The sequence below is a fragment of the Acanthopagrus latus genome, chromosome 11 (assembly GCF_904848185.1).
Source record: "Acanthopagrus latus isolate v.2019 chromosome 11, fAcaLat1.1, whole genome shotgun sequence".
NCBI classification, from domain to species: domain Eukaryota; kingdom Metazoa; phylum Chordata; class Actinopteri; order Spariformes; family Sparidae; genus Acanthopagrus; species Acanthopagrus latus.
The window spans coordinates 30646452-30664050 of NC_051049.1; the positions used below are offsets into that span (position 1 = coordinate 30646452).

Genomic DNA, 17599 nt, shown 5'->3' on the forward strand with positions numbered 1-17599 from the left:
GAAGAGCCCTAGTAATTGCCTGCAAACGCAGTGCATTAATTTCCCTTTTTTCGTTTCAAAATAAAATTTCAATTTTAAAATAATGTAATTGTAATTGTTTTACATGTAAGCAGTAAACCCACACCTCTACATGAAGGCGAAATACTTACAAATGTGCAATGCTGATAAGCACAAATGCAGCACATAAGATACTCAGTATCTTATGTGCTGCATTTGTGCTTATCAGCAATAGAGTAATCAAATTATAGACATCATATGACAAACTGACTGACAGCAGCCAAGTCATCTCTCTATAAAAGCAAGGAATCTCTGTCTGTCTGTCTGTCTGTCTGTCTGTCTGTCTGTCTGTCTGTATGTGTGTGTGTGTGTGTGTCTGTTCCTCAAATATCTCTGCAGATCAGGATCAGACTGACCTGAGAGTTTCAACATGGCTGCTGTTTGGTTTAAGGGTGTGCAACGTCAGATTTGTTTGGACTACAATGATACTGTTAATAAATTATTTCATAAACGCTTTACAGATTCCGCAAGCATTGTCCACCGGAGCCACCACAGTCACATGCGCACCAGAGCCAATCACTGCACACGATAGCCAAGTGCACACCTGAGCCAATCACTGCAGAGCTCACTTCCACAACAAACTTTAAGAAACATGCAGATTTATACCTGCAGCGGTGCAAGCTGGACTGGGATTTTGCCGGCGGTTCGGTCCCGTTCTGTTCTGTGCATCTAAACTGACTGTGTGTGCTATGTAGTGTTTGGTGTAGTGTGTATAATGTGTAGTGGAGTCGTTTTTTTTTTTTTTTAACGAGTCAAAACAATGAGGATACTGCTGAATGTGGAGCAGGTAGTGCAGCTCTTCATTCAGGTGGAAGGAGCTCAGGCAGACCTGAGCATTGCCTGGGTTTAAATGTAAATAGTTACATATAACTTTGCAAATGTTTAAAATGTATGCACATATTAACAACAACAACAACAACATATAACAACAATTTATATTGCATTATAAGTAATAAAAAATGGTTTGTTAAACATATTTGTGGTTTTCACAGTAAATTTTTTTTTAACTTTTTCTACTCGGATAACCCCAACCCTCGTAAATAGTTTTTCTGGTGAAATATAATGGCAAAATCAAAAATTGTAAAAAACGGCCAATTATACCCTGGAATGCTGGATTTCAAAACAAACCTAAAACACAGCCTCATTTGGCCGTCCATGATAAAGGTACTTAACCTCCCACTTTTCTATAGGAATACATATTTCCTACGGGCAATGCGCTAGTTTTATTTAAAGCTAAATAACTATTAATTGTTCTTCTTGGTTGGCCATGGGCCGTGGGCAGGCCTTCACAAATAAAGAAATAAAAGGGACAAAGAAACAAAATGTGTACAGTCACAAGCATGTGCATCTTGTCCATGAGCACCATGTCCTTTCACTTGTTTGTTAGTCACTGAAAATCAAAATAACTCTCAACATAATCATTCACAGTTGGGTCTGTGAGTTATCCTGACTAGCTGTCATGAATTCAGGAAAGAGATCAAGTCGTTGTGTTGTTATATGCTTTCGGGCACATTAGAAGACATCTCCAAACCTCATTAAATCACACTATAAATTGGCTTTCGCTGACATATTATTGAAAGATGGTAGATGTTTCACTGATCCCAAAGCCTACTTGTTTGCCATCTTTTGAAAATCTTTGATTTTAGAGTTTGTCAGAAGTGCTTACAACACTAGCACCAGGGTTTAATGTGTTCTCGAATGAATAATTATGTGAGAACATAAAATCTATAATTGTCAGTATATGTACATGGATTTTAACATCAAATAAAGTGAAACACTGACAAAAACATTTACCTAAACATGTACAAAATGACATTATAACATTCTTCAGACAGGCTGTTAGAGCCAGAAAGCTTATTTCAGATATTAATAATTTACAGTATGCTCCACTCTGCACCGATTGCCTTTTTGGCATCACTTTTAGACTAGCATTGCCCAAAACCATTTAAACTGAACATTATCTACAAAATGCAGCCAAATCTTAACTAAACAGGTGTGTTGCATAAAGGTCACATCCTATGGATAGCAAAACTATCCCAAGTACTTTACATAGAAATCAGTCCACAGATATAGGTAAGTGAGAATGCTGGTGAAGGTCTTTTTAAGTTACGTTCCAACCAGTTCACAAATTGGCAATACAAATCTATTCATACATCACCTTATAAATTACAGAGAACAGATTTGTTTTTTTAGGGCTGTAGGCCTGTTATGATATGAAATGCAGTTTATGACGTGCATGGATGCATCAGTCAAAGTGAGTGCTGTTTAGTGGCATAAACATATCACTATCTGTTGATAGAAAAGAAAACTTATCAAAGACCTCAGGATAAAACTAGATGTGACAGAGGCTTTTTAAATAATCTTTGTGTATCTTTCCATCACCTATGGAGAGAATTTCATTCCTTTATTATTCAATCAAATAAAATAGATTTGAAACAAAAAAACAGATTTGAGAGCAAAAAAGAGTAAGTGGCAAACATATTTTTTTGTTTGTTTTTGAGATCGAAACAGAATAGGTTGCAATTGAAAAAAGTATGAGAACATATTTCTTCAACTTTAATCAAAACAAAAGTTTGTAAGTAAAAACATGACCATTTTGCTTATAAATGAATCCTCTTTGCTTTCAAGTTAAAAACCTTTGCTTGCAAATCAGTCCTCTTTTGCTTGTGACTTACAAAAATTTGTTTGCAAATCAGTCCTCTTTGCTTGCAAGTTCTAAAGTTTTGCTTGCGAATTCAACTGCACTTGATGGGCGGGGCCTACGCTGGTGGATGAGAGAAGAGTTTCTATTGGTTGGTTTGACCTGGCTCCAGTGCCAGCTATGTCTTCCAGATTACACCCACTTCTCCCTTGTGCTGTGCTGCCTGGAGGCAAGCCTGTTGTTCTTGAAATGTTTCCCATAAGTAATGAATTGCGCTATATATCATTTGCTACAGCCTGCCGTACATTCACAACAACAACACAAGTAATGAATTATGATGCCCTGCTGCTGTAAGCACACTGATTAGCAGCAACATGGTTGTCTCTGCTAGTCACGGCTGACTAAAGGCTGTGCGTCGGATGGTTGTTAGGCCTCCATGTCCTCCATTAACTTCTGTTTACACTGTAAGAAAAGATACACCATATCTACTCAATAAAAATGAGGCAACAGATTACAAGCAATATTATTAATTAAATTTCACAATCTTTAGTATTGAGTAAATTTTCATTAAATGAGACTCTTAATAGTTACCCATTTAATATGAGTAGATCTGAATAGAAAACAGTACAGAATTAATTAAAACCTAAACAAAAATATTGAGTTGATTTGAAAAAGATAAACTCCCTCGTGTAAATTGTACTGATATAAATTTATTTAATCCTACATATCAATGATATATAATTGAGTAATAATCAACTACATTTACCTGTGCATTAATTTGAATGTATTCAATACAATGAATTAAATCTAAATATTCTTCTTTCTTAGGAATAACTAGTCTATGGCCCAGAAAGTACAGAATTAAACAAATAATCAAATAACACGTTTATTAACAATTCACTTTTGTGCTTTCAAACACATCAGTGTACACTGCAACCACAGTCTCATTTCAGGCCAGAAGTAAGATCTTGCATTTTCAAACCAGAAATTTGAATAGGACAGAATACTGACTCCAAACTTTTTTGTAAAAACAAAAATAAATTCCATTTTACACAGTGATTATGTATCCATAAACATGTGTTTCCATGCTTTCCCACCTCACTAAGCTACTAAATGGGATTAATAATGATCTTAAAGAAAAATGCACCAGAAGTGCATGTACCAAAACAATTTGTATGGAGTAAAGCACATTTAGTACTTTGAACTAACCAGAATAGAAATGTCACTGACATTAGTGGGATAAGAGTCCAAATCAGTGCTAACTTGCAAACATAGCAGCACTTTCAAATGTGCAATTCGCTAGCTCTGTAGAAGCTGAACATTGTGTAGCACAACATGTAAACTGCAACTACAGTCTCATTTTAAAGCCAGAAGTTTGCTCAAACATGTCAAAACAGATCTTTGACAAAATGCTGACTTTAACAATTAAAAAGAAAAAAAATAAATGCCATATTACAGAATGGTGATATGTCCATAAACATGTTTCCATCCTTTCTCAACTCACTGAACCACTAAATTAGATCAATAATGATCTTAAAGTAAAAATTCTCCATAAGTGCATGTGCCAAAACATAAATTATAAAAGTGCAATTTGTACAGAGTAAAAACATTTGTACTTTGTACTTTGAACTAACAATTGAAATGTCACTGACATTCGTGGGACAGAGTCCAAATCAGTGCCAACTTACAAACATAGCACTTTCAAATGTGCAATTCTCAAGCTCTGTAGAAGCGGGACATTGTGTAGCACAAAAGTCTGCACTGCAACTACAGTCTCATTTCAAGCCAGAAGTTTGCTCTTGAGGGACTGGACTTTGTTTGACAGTTTTGAATCATCCAGTTCCAAGAAAAGTTTTTGGAATACCTCAAAGGTGTACTTCAGCTGTCTGGGATAATCGAGATTCAGTGCGTAGGTCAAGCCAAGGAGGACAGAGCAAGCCCTCGCAATATCTCCAAGTCCTGTGATGACTTCCACGCCCTCTATGACAATTCCAATGTTCTTTGGGCTGTTGCTTGTAGAAGCTCCAGGCTTCGGGGTCACAATAATTGCCATTACGAGCTGTTCAAGTTCCTCCAAGTTCTCAGTGTCCTGCAAAATTAAATTGTAAGTGTCTTAGTATAAAACTATCAGAAATATATTGCAAGCATAAGGTATTATTAGACAACACATTCATTATTGTTTTCATAGCTTCTCGCATGCCTTGGTCTCAAATTGTTCTTTGTTTTCTTTATTTTGATGTTTTTATATTCTACAATTGTTCTTCCATTGTAATGAGGGCTTTATGCTGTTGTACTATTATATCCCTCTCTATTTACAGTATCTTGTGGAAGAATACTATTCATCCCTCTGGTTGAGTTCAGAGATTTGAAGAATCTATGACAAGGAGCACTGAAGCTGTTAAAAAAGATACTAGAAAAAACAAAGGTCACAGATCTATTTGACAACAGCACCTACTTGAGGAATTAAGGAAATGTGGTCCTTGGAATAAGTTAATGCAAATTAAGTTCACCTACATTGAATTCTTTGATGAGATGTCCCCCTTGTTCTCCAAGGTATTCTATAAGACACTTAAGGACAACCTCTCTGGTCCTCTCAACCGAAGAGTGCACTGAGTCCTGGGGTGGAATGCAACAACTGATAAATCAATCACCAAAAAAAACAAAAAAAACACTGGATGTTTCTGTAATTTAGAAACGTAAACACTTATGAGAAAATCTGTTTTTGTACAACCTGGATCCCATTTTTGTTGTTTTAGTCATCAATTCTAATCGTACTTTACATGCCTGCTTTACTCCCACTGCCTCCCCTCCCACCAGAAGCTGCCTTCATTAACTATTTGGACTTATAATAGGGCAGCAGCTAATTTCTGGAGGACAATTACCATTCAGTTTGATGTCCTTATTCATATCATTTGGAAATCTTATGGAATAAAGCTACTTCTAATTTTAAAAAGTATTGTACCTCCAGCGGTTCCATTATGATCTCCAGTCTTCTTCCAAGTGCTCCACCTTTGGCACGAAATAGTGTCAGTAGCTTGGGAGTGTGATGGTCTAACGCAGACATAAATTTCGGCTCCAGATGTACAGTAGTTGTTCTTTGAAATTCTGCATTGATCTGAAACACAAAGGCAACAAAAGAGACAATGGTATCACATCAGGTCTTAGACTCTTAAACTTCTTTTGTATAAACAGTCTAGCATTGAATACTTTTTGCCACGGTCAGACTACTTGAAGTCCCCCTCTACAATATTTGCATATTTATACATTCTGGAATTTTTAATGAAGGAGCGTTAGTAGGTGTAATTTTAAGGATTTTAATGACATAACTTTTTTGTGGAAAAATCATGCTACAAATTATTATTCAAAGAGTATTTTATACATCTTAAAGTCAATTTGACAAAATTATTAGGAAGCAATCCCTTACAGGGCCATCATTTTCACATTTTCATTATCTCTTAACAGAAATGACAAATTCCAACTTACTTGGGAAGGGTCAAACAGGGCAGGCCAGCGGTCCTTCATGGCTCGAACAGTTGGACACCGATTGATGATTTCATGTCGTCTGAGGGCAAATGTTTTGCTCATTTTGTCTTTGACTATCTTTTCATTGTTCTTCTTTTTTGACTCGGTGACCAGCTCTTCCCTTAATTTCTCCAAGCTCTGCTCGTTTTCACCAGCTGGGTAGGGTGGCAGATAATTGACCTCTGCTCTTTTCGCCTTTTTCACATTTTTTGCAGACTTCCTGTCAGCAGGGAGTTTATGTTTCAGAGCATTGCATGTAACATCTGGAATACCAAGACCTCTTAACTTTGTTCTGTAGTTAGCCATCTTGTATTTAATGCTATTCTGCCATCCAATGACACCTGAAGAGCTCCCCGGATCCTTCACACATGGGTGTGCCTTGATAAGTGCTTCAGCGACAGAAAGACGATTCTGGAGTGATGGATAGGGGGTGTATGTATAAATGGACTGAGCTAGCTTTTCAAGTATGTCTGACTTGATGTTTGGGGTAGTCAGCAGTGTGCCCTCTTTTCTGTAAACTTCATTGGCTCTTTCAAGAATCATTTCGGTTTCAACTGAGAATCGTGGAATGAATTCATTCATTCATGAATTCAGTTGGCCATGGTTTCTTTTGTAGGCTGCTGCTTGCTGACATCACGGCTGAGCTTGCAGGTGATGATTCACATGAGTCATAGGAGTCTTGTGCAGTGGAACTTGTGGAGGCAGGTTCATGTGATTGCTCTGAGGAGAAACTTTCATCGAAGCTTTCAGTGTGTGGTACTGGATACAAATTGAGAACCACTGGTTCTCTGGATCTAAATACTGCAGGCTGAAGTCGTTGGGGATACTTAATGTCTGCTTGACAGTCAAGTTCAGCTCCTCCATAGTCTCTGGTATTCCGGATGGAAGAGTCAGTTTCTCTATCCTGTGACCAAAGATGACCCGGAGCATTGCTGGATCCATGTCAGATGGCCTAGTAGTGAGGAGAAAATAATCTTTAAAAAAGTAAAGGTTATACTTCCCCTAAGCACCAAAATCACTCAAACACTCTGAAAGCAAATGATGTGTGGGCAGCTGTTTTTGGAAATAGGCTAATTCACAAAATCACTAACAATCTACAGTTTATGTTTAGAATCTAAAATGTACAACAAATGTAACGTTTCAGTGTAACCACGCGCATTCCTGCAAGTCTGTAAGCTGCCAGTGGATAGACGTCTTGAAGGCTGAGGTGATGAACAAGTATCACTTCCTTACAGGTTTCCAACAGAAAAGATCTGAGGTGTTCCAGGTACCAAGCATTGAGCTTCTTAACAATGAAGTAAAGACGGCTGTCCAAGATCAACATCTGTATGATCTCTACAAAATCTGGGAGCCCTCCTGTAGAACCGTACGTCAAGATCATCCCAGCTGAATACCTTGTTCCATGGTATGTCAGTGTTTGACAACTGTACACTTGTTAGCTGAGGGAACAGTTTCTTTACAGACTCCTGGATGTCGATATGCAGTACTTCCAAAGGCAAAGATGACACTTTGCTGATTACCAGGGCAGGCTTAGCCATATTTCTTTGCCAATTGTAAGCCATCATCAGCTGATGTTTTGTTGAAAGTGACAGCAAGACATTCTTGAAATTGCTTGAGAACCTCACAACACGCTTGAAGACCTTATGCTTGGCCTCAAAGCGCATAGTCCACAGTCCAACTAGGGGGCCAAAGGCTTCTATGAGCGCGGGATAATGCTCCAAAAAATGGTGTTTGGGTGTCAATCTGAAATGAGGGAAAACTTCTTGCAATCTGTGACGATGCTCAGATATTTTTAGGTCAAGATAAGCAACACTTTCAACAGAGTGGAGAGGGGCCACAGAGAGCTCTACAATGTCTTTAAGGGTCATAAGAATTTGCCACGCTGGATCATCAGAGGGTACCCTTGGGCCAATGATTAGTGGAAGTGACCTTATGAGTGCCCAGTTCTCGTGAGCATTTCCTCCTATAGTACCACGGCTAACAAAATTTACTGGGATAGACTGAGGGCGGTCAAGATTGTCTGCAAACTTAAATGGAAACTGCTTAATAAGGTCATTAAGTTCTGATAATGTGAAGTATTTGTTCTTAATGAAAGTATTCAGACAGTGTGCTAATTCTGACGGGACAATGCCTTCGAGCAGGTCGTGGAGGATGTCAGGAGGGTAACCTCTGACAAAACTGAAGTGACTCAGCTTCTTAGTCAGTGGGCAGGCTTTCTTGACTCCGTAGCAATGAGGCAAGGTAGGGTCTTCTTCTACAGTTTTGAGATGCAGTTCATGGGTTTCCTTTGTCCGAGGTGGAAATTCCCCACAGCGTACCTCCTTTTGAGAGTATTCAGAGTGAGACCCTAAGCAGAACCTGCAAATGTAAGGACCACTGAAGTTTTCAACAAGTCCACCAAGAGTGTGAGCGCCAAGATTGTCTGCTGCCACACAATATACTGTTCCCTTTATTTTCTTTCCAGCACAGGCAACAAAAACTCCTTCTTGTTCCAAAACAGACAGATCTTTCAAGAGAGGCTCCAAAACAATATCATAGCCGAATCTTTTAACACCAACAGCTTTGCAGAGAATGGCCAAGTTTATTGCAGAAAGAGTAGAGCGCAGTCCAGGTGGTACATTTGCCAGGATCCAATAAACAGCGGTGATCTTGTGTTTTTTACGTGATGTCCCTAATGGGTTGCAAACCTCAAAATCATCAACATAGAGAATTAACGCTATTCTTGGTTCGTCTACAGCAAAAAATGGATTTTGTTTGAAATTTTTCCCGTCTTGAAATGATTTATACTCAGTAGATGGGATTGTTTTTTTCAAAACCTCATGTGCAATATCCTTATTGGTCAATATATGCTCCAAGGTCTGAAGAAGGGGCACATATTGATAGCTGAGATTCTCCTGCGAATCAAGGATGTACTCTACTGGCTGGACAAATTCAAAATGTGTCTTGAAATACTGTCTTCTCTTATACACAGAACCAAAGGGCCCATCTTCTCCCAGTGCCTTGCTTGTAGGGTGTGACTTGCATAGTTCCTCCACCAATTCGTTTAAATTGTCCTCCTCCACAGCACAATTATACTTCTTCAAACTTGCATTGACAAGCTGACGAATTACTGGAGCAGAAGCAGTGTATATAAAATGAAGCTCCTCGACTAAATCATCAATACATTTACCAGTTACGTTGTGCACACTTTCCAACTTTAAGAGAAGTGAGCCAATTCTTTGGTGAATTTCATTTGATATATCCACTGGAGGATTCATACTGGTATCATCATGATCACTATCATCTGGGACTAAAAGATCAGTTTCATTTGGTAAAGTTTGGTGTTCACCAATGACATCTGGTTTAAAGTCTTCAAGTGAATGGGGGTTGTGCTTCCTGCTTTTGTGCACAAAAAATGTTCCATATATATTTGTCTTAAATGTACATCCAACAAAAACACACTCTACGGTTTCATGACTCCTTAGGTGATTGCGGAGGTGTTGGAAATATTCTTTTTCGGTGGGATATTTAGCTGAGCAAATAACACATGTGAAAGAGAGGACTACTCCTGGCCCCTTAGCTTCATCCTCTGCATGATATCTGGACAAATGTGTGCGAAGGGCACTTAATGTTTTAAAGGAGCATGGACAATCATAATCGAGACAAGGTACCGAATTTCCAATCTCAAACGTCCTGTGCTGTAGTCTGTAATGCTGCAGAAGATCACCTCTTGTTGTCGCTCTGAATCCACAGACTTTACACTGCCATCTCATTTGGCTGCACCTAAGGAAAACACAAAATTTTAGATATGAGAAGTCCTTTTCTGCTTCAAATTTCTGCAGATGAAATCATCCCCGTGTGAAAAACTAAATGAATTCATGCTAAATATTTACATTTTATAGATCCTGGAGTTTTTTAATGAGTGAAAAGGAGTTGATGTTGTAAAACATGTCCGGAGGGATCTTGGATCAAGTTAAAAAGACAAAATTCAGGAAGCAATCCATTGCAGGGTCATTGTTTTCACATTTTCATTTCTCATCTCTTAACAGGAATTACAAATTACAACTCAATAATAATTGAGAAAACGTACCCAATTTCCAATCTCAAATGTCCAGTGTGATGCTGCAGAAGAGCATCGCTTGATGTTGCTTTGAATGCACCGATTTTACACTGCTGTCTCACTTGGAGCCACCTAAGGACAGAAACATAAAGTTTTAGATGTGAGATGCGCCTTTAACTTCACATTACTTATTTACAAATGAAAATCATCCCTGTTGTCAATGAAATGAATGAATGAAAATATATGCATATTTATAGATCCTAGGAAATTTTAATGAGAGGAGTAGATGTAATTTCAGCATTTTAATGATATAAATGAAATTTCCCCAACACCAATATAAACACCAATGCCAACATAATAACATGATTTAAATATATAATTAATATAATATAACTGCAATCTAAAACGTTCATGGACTGATTTTACAGGTGTTACTGTCTGTCTGTCTGTGTCTGTACACTGCCTGTAAAGCAACAATAACATGATCTGAGAAGAAAATGTGCATCCAGCAAACTTTTTTTAAAATTGTATAAGTACGGAAAACTATGTTTTAAAATAGTTTTAAAAGACAAAAAAATGCCTCTGCTCTGCTGTGAGACACTGGGGGTGTGTACGCTGAAGGCGTGCAACATGATGAGATATATATATATTTTAACAGTAACGGTAGGAGTCACTGTTTTATTCGGCAACTATTTTGTGTGTAAATGTAGACTTATTTCGGTAAAATCGTTACTTAAATTAGTTGTTAACCAGCCATTCATCACCAGTTATCTTCGTGTTAAATGGCCGATTTTTCCAATGGAGTTCGGCGGCCGGCTCACAAAACTCCAACTACCAAACTAAACACCGGCGCTAATCAGATATGGAACAGTATCCTGTTAATAAAAATTGTTCAGAAACTTTTTTATTGTACTGTTTAGCTGTAAAATTAAAATCTGTGCCATGTTAAACCTCCCCCCTCCTGCTAACGTTAAGTGCTCCGAACATTACCACACTAAAATGAACAGATTTAAGCATGAAAAGAAATACAATTGCGGCTCTATAATATAACACTGCGAATAAACTTACTTCACGTGGGTTTAGGTAAGCTGGCTTCACATTTGCAAGTTGCAACAAAACAGCGAAACAACAGAGAGAACTTACGTTACCTGCCCGGGAAGACGAGCTCCACACAGGAAGTAAAGCTAACGGAAGTGCGTCAAGTGCCGTCCGAAATATAAGATGCTTTTCTAGCGATAACCCCCAATATATCTTTTTATGTTAATGTGTCTACCCTTAACATTAAACGTATGTACTTATTTACGCCATTTTATAAAAACATACTGAGGATATATCAACACGCAAGGGACGTAGGAACCAAGATAGCGGAATACTAAGCCGCATCCTTCAAAATAAAAGTTTGACTTCGATGTATATGAATTCTTCCAAAATGTATAATGCAGTGTTCATAGCTCGCAACAAAAATCACATTAGGCCTACTAACGTACATTTATATAAAGCCTTGGCAACAGAAGCCAACTTTACGTTGCTGCTGAGTCTCTTTTTCTGTGATAGCTCATTTTATATTGTAATATTCCTTCCTTCCACTACATGCGTTCTTCATACAAGCCCAGTGATAATAAAATAAGTTTTCTTACCTTAGTCAACCAGTTAAATTTTGCAAGTTGAGCAGTGTCGAAGAAGACGAACATTCACTGTCTGTACTCTCTTCAAATGTCTTGTGGCTAAATGATAGCCTGCTGCATTTTTTTTTTTTTTTTCAAAAAAAGGCGCTCTTTGACAGGAAGTACTTTTCAATTAAAATTTGCCTGATTACATTAATTTGAATTCACTCAATATTCTGTCTATTTGGGATTAGGTAAACATAATGCTTATGTTTTATTTAATTACAATGGGCGGATTTTATTCCAAACATTTTTATTTAAATTTTAATTAAATATTCTCCTCAAAACCAAAAACACAATTATATTGAATATATTTTACCTGATACATTAATTCAAATCTACATGACCACAGAATCATTTATTACAGTGTATGGATACCTCGTCGGGCATTATCCCTTACATGTTGCATGGTACTCGCGGTGCCAAAACGTCACTGTTCCTACATAACAGTACTGTCAGCCGGGGGACGGACAGATGGAGAAGACCACGGCAGCCCAAAACGTACTCTTTTTTGCTCTCAAATCCGTCTTTTGGTTTTAAATCTATTTTATTTGATTGAATAATAAAGGAACAAAATTCTCTCCATACTCACCCAGCTATTGGTACTACTCAAAATAACGATTATCTGTGTGATACATCATGAATGCATTATATTACTGTTCTGGCATTTAGAACAAATTTAATTTGTGCTTGCCTGCCTTTAATAATTTAAATGTAAACAGCGGAGACATAGGATTGGAAACAGGAGTGTTTCTCTGATTAAAAAAAAAAAAACATTCTGCAGCTAATCAGAATTTGAATTTGAATTTGTATTGAGTTTTGGACGTAAATACTAGCTGCACAGAGCACGCACTGCAGGGGAGGAGCTATCGAGAGAAAGCACGGCGGTGGACTGAAAGAAGCTAACGGTCGGCGGACACTGACGAGCAGGCGTGTGGGACTGTTGAGGTTTAGGAAAGCATATGACGACTTTTATTAAATATCAAACAATAACAACAGACGTAAAATTCAGTGGAGGACGCCGTGGACCCGCGGGAACATACCTTACAATTGTTCGGAAAACAACTGCTCATGGCACGGGACTACCTGCAAGGCAAGTGACCAAATTCAAACTTGGTAATGTTAAGCTAGTGTTCAGTACACATATTTCCTTGGATTAAGCAGATATCTTAATTCAGGAGTCCCATGCATTAACATAATGTTTTTTCCCTTTTCTCAGCAGATAATTTCTGTGAGCCTGTATAGTCATGGATGGAGGAAGTGATCTTGCCTCGTTCATCCACTCTTCCAAAACTAAGTGAACTTTAGTCTTTCCTCGAAGTTCTTCAGGAATCAGGAGTCCATGACCTGGAGGACTTGAACTACATGCAAAAGAGTGACCTTCCTCATGTCCTAAAGCCTGTGGAAGTGAGGAAACAGCTTTCACATTTCAGAACCATAAGTAAGTGTTTTCAGGGGTAGACAATAAGGGAAATTTGAAACTGGCCCCACCATTCTAACCAAAACAAAAAAGAACATATCCCAGCCACTTCCTGCGGTCTAGCCATCAAGGCTGGAACTTTCAACGATACCAATACTAGTAAATTTCCATGATTCTTGATACTTTGATAATTTGATAAGATGATTTAAGGGAAAAAACTAATTAATTAGGCTACTTTATTTAGTAAGTAAATAAATAACTGTTTCACATCAAACTTGTATTTAAGCTCAACTGCGCTTCAACAATGAAGTAAATCAGTGAGCGAGTGGCATGTGTTCCGCAGGAGCGAGCGAGCTGTGCACACTGCAGTTACTTGCAGGTGGTGTGCTGACACCCCAGGGCACAGTGCTCGCTGCGCACAGAAAGTAGATGTCTCTGTCTTTGATCGGGTCGGGCTCTCATAACACAATTATTAGCAGTAATTAGTTACCCAGACGATTTCACAGAAATCATTTCAAAAACCACAGGGAATTAACGTGAAATTAGATTTATTACATTTTTTACTTGTTATCTTTTTTCAAGGCATTATTTTTCACTGAGCCAGTGCTTGGAGCGTTCTGGTGGCCCTGACAGTTTTAAAAGTACATCCGGGCAACGGGGCCATTTATATTGTCGACCCCTGGTTTTAAGTACTCACATAATGCAGCTTTCATCTTAAGAAAATATGCATAGTAAGACATCTATACTATAAGTATATGAATTTCCAGGATTGAATTATCATCTCCAGAAAATGCTATGTGATGTCACTGTGGCAAAATATAATACAAAATATAACTCCAGTAATGTTTGTCTTTTATTAAGGCCAAAGAGATGTGTTGGGCAGACCTCCAAGCAACCACCAGTCCTCAAATACAGCCTGTGACAGTCTTCAAATATAGTCAGATGAGACTTTCTCTTCAGGTGAGTACATGCATGTTGTTAACCTATTTAAATCTTGAATGCAGATGTCCTGGTTGGGCCGAAATTATGAACATGCAATGGCTGGTGTATCAATATGCAAATATCACACTTTGATACATATATGGTTTTGCAGGCAGCAACTACCATGTTTTTTTTCATTTGTTTCATTTTGAAAAATCTTAACAGTGGCTAATGGGCTATAGTGCTAATGTAAACATTTAATTTCTAATGTAAAAATGATATATTATTATTCTGTTAGTCTGTACACTGACATGATGGCATGGGTTATTGTCTGATGGCAAATGAATGGACATTAGCTCAGGATACACTAATATAGATATTTTAGTGACCTAGCAGCTTGTCAGACAGCAGCAACTATTTTAAAACACCAAAGAAAACTAATAAAAACAGTTTTAATCATGGACAACAAAATGCAGTATGTATTTAGTGTATTACCAATGCTTAAATTTACTTTCAGTCCCTCTAAATCATAAAGCTATTCAACAGTTGAAATAGTTCATGGCAAAGAGAGGTCAGAGTAGAATGAAACATTAGAAATTGTATTTGGTTAAAGTTGCCTTTTGAGTGGAGTGTTATGGATTAAATTTCCCTAGGGTGAATTGTGGCTGCTCTGGTGATCAACAATAATACCTTGTGATAGCAATCAAAGCTGTGATAACAATAAATGCAAAAACTTTATTTGAACACATCTATGCAGATGTGAACTTCTGGGCTAGACTGTTGTCTGACTGAACTTCTGGTTTGATTCCATTGGTGGTTGTAGCTTTTCTCAGTCTAATATTATGGACTTCAGACAATTTATTAATTGCAAATGTATTTGAATAAATGTAAGCTGGTTATAATGTTAATTTGATCAATGTGATTAATATGCTGATCATTTTTGTCTGACTAGCTACTGTCTCCCTTCGGCTATCTCCATATGCAATGTTTGTACATTGATATTACTAACAATGTCTCATACCACCATAGAACAGCACTAAACTTCAGCAACAGTACAAACATGGTCCCAGCACATAGTTCGAGGCATCAAACAGCAGCTAGCTTACCCGGATTTCTATTGTAAAGTTAACACAGCTCACCACTCTCCTGCAGCAGCTTCCTGTTGTGGGGAAGCCAGACGAGTCAATTACCGAGTTCAGTAGAGTTCCACAGTTTAAGGATGAAAATGTATGATTATTACTCCATAGAAATGCAATCAAAGTGCATATGTGTCTTACCTAACAGCATATAACAGTTATTATTGAGAGCAGTGAGGGAAACGAACGGAATTGAGCATTTCTGAGCACATTCGGTGATCGACTTGCAGGGCTTCCCCTGCACGACTTTTGGGGCATAGACTGCAATGTATTGTTATCTTGCAGTCATTTCTGAGGTTGCTTAAACTATGTAAGCGAGCGGTCTACAAACTCAATCTCTCAAGGGGCGGTCTTACTCGATGCGACGGTGTGTTAGACCATGGAATAAATTTTCACCGGAATATCCCTTTAAGGGGGAGATTAGAGGCTGACCCAGAAGCAGACACACAGGAGGAGGGATTAGGGGGAAATAAGAGCGAGCTTTATTTTAATCAAAGCTGAATACAAAAACCTATCAAAACCAGAAAAACCAAAAGGGAGTCACCAGGACTAAACAGGGTAACAACTAAGGCTAAAGCAAAGTACAAATAAACAGGGATGGCCAAACATGAAAATAAGAAATACACCACAAGGGACACAGGAGACACTGGAATAAACATGAGGTACATCAAGGAGGACATCACAAAATGAACTGACAAGGAGTGCAAGGAGACTAAATACAGACAATACAGATAAGGTGAGGTGAGAGGGGAGGGGAGGGAAGAGAACAGGTGAGGTAATGAAGGGAAAGACAGGGGAAACTGAAGAACTGAAGAAGAGACACACATGGGCATAATATTAAAATATAAGTGCTCAGGTTGGAGCCCTGCACAGGTCCAGTTTTAAAAACCTGTTCCCGCCTCAAACCTGCTATTTCTCAAATTCAAATTCCCACTATTCTGCTTTTATTGCCAATATATGAAAAGAGTATATTGAAGTAGAATACACATTTTATTAATGAAGTTGTTTGTTGTATTTCATTCGACAGATGACTCTTCAAGATAAATGCAGACAAGGGATCGAAAGTGGAGAAGAATGCTTCCAGAAAGCAGCCGGTGGTCAGTCCAAACGTTCTTTCCCTAATAACAAAAATTGTGGACTACAAATGGAGGGAGTAATAAGAACACTTATCAGAAGAGATTGTTGCATTCCATTGTTGCTGCAGTTACACAGTTGAGGTGTTTTTTGTTTTTCAAGATGGGCATCTGTTTGTATTTCACTGTAAATCGTAGTGGCACCTACTGTAAACTGTTCCTGGTTTTAAACATAATTTATCTCTTCACAAGCGGCCAATTGTTAAGTATTTTCATCTGTATTTTTCATTTGTTTTGTAAGCATGAACTTGCAAGAGGGGCAACGTTTTTTCTGTCCTGGTCTGCTGTGAATTCAACAAAATTGAATAAATGTTGAGAAATGTGGAGAATTTTTTTGTAATTTTACATGTAAAAACTTGTATTACACAGGATATGATCTTAAATTAACCATATTGTAATTATAACCCGATTACCAGTGTTACAACAATATTTTGACCTTTTTAAAAGGTAAATCAAATAATTTGTAGGTGGTATATGATTTTATTACATTGAATATGTATTAAATATACAAGATTTTTGTGTAACTGTCCTTGTAAAAACTCCTATTACACAGGATATGATCTTAAATTAACAGTATACTGTTGTAATTTTAACCTGATTACCAATTTTACAACAGTGTTTTGACATTTTTAAAAATGTAAATCAAGTGTTTTATGGGTGGTATATCGTTTTATTACAATAAATATTGATTAAATAGACAAGAGATTTATATAAAGTTATCTCTATAAAAGCAAGGAATCTCTTTCTGAGTGTGTGTGTGTGCATGTATGTTTCTGCGGATCAGGATCAGACTAACATGAGAGTTTCGTCATGGCTGTTGTTTGGTTCAAGGGTGTGCATTGCTAACCGTAGCCACCATAGACATAATAAATGTAGACGCCTCATCGCGTGCCGGAATGTAATCACACGTCGCCGCCATCTTGGTTGGGTCTCCTCACTGTAGGCTAGCATCAGAGTCATCGGAATCAACGGAGAGCAAGCTACTATGACCAAATTTTGTGCAGTTTATGGTTGCAATAACCAGCGCAGTATTGTTACCAGATTTTTTTTGTTGTTTTTTTTTTAA

General features: G+C 37.8%; 2 protein-coding genes and 1 long non-coding RNA gene across 11 annotated transcripts in view; 2 read left to right on the plus strand and 1 right to left on the minus strand.

The window, feature by feature from the left end:
- Positions 1–17599, plus strand: part of LOC119028828 (artemin) — a 76853-nt gene that overhangs the window by 3483 nt on the left and 55771 nt on the right. The window lies entirely within an intron of this gene.
- Positions 1433–12644, minus strand: LOC119028821. Of its 9 annotated transcripts, XM_037115131.1 has the most exons (8): positions 11408–11862; positions 10290–10391; positions 9871–9982; positions 6182–7172; positions 5661–5813; positions 5213–5314; positions 4563–4787; positions 1433–3160 (listed from the first exon to the last, which is right to left on the minus strand). In XM_037115131.1, exons 4-8 carry the CDS (start codon positions 6800–6802, stop codon positions 3125–3127), a joined length of 1137 nt encoding a protein of 378 aa, XP_036971026.1. In that variant the 5' UTR covers positions 6803–7172; positions 9871–9982; positions 10290–10391; positions 11408–11862; the 3' UTR covers positions 1433–3124. The 9 variants fall into 9 exon arrangements, with proteins under 9 accessions (XP_036971026.1, XP_036971025.1, XP_036971024.1 ...); XM_037115130.1 differs by lacking the exon at positions 1433–3160 and having other exon boundaries at positions 3553–4787; positions 9927–9982; XM_037115129.1 differs by lacking the exon at positions 1433–3160 and having other exon boundaries at positions 3553–4787.
- LOC119028829 lies at positions 13147–16862 on the plus strand. The gene is made up of 3 exons (XR_005077815.1): positions 13147–13364; positions 14205–14303; positions 16428–16862. It is a non-coding gene; the product is annotated as an uncharacterized LOC119028829 (long non-coding RNA).

Coding starts and splice junctions, on each gene's coding strand:
- LOC119028821 (XM_037115122.1), bottom strand. Junction 9,983..10,289: donor CATTTGAGATTGGAAATTGG/GTACGTTTTCTC, acceptor TGTTTTCCTTAG/GTGCAGCCAAATGAGATGGC.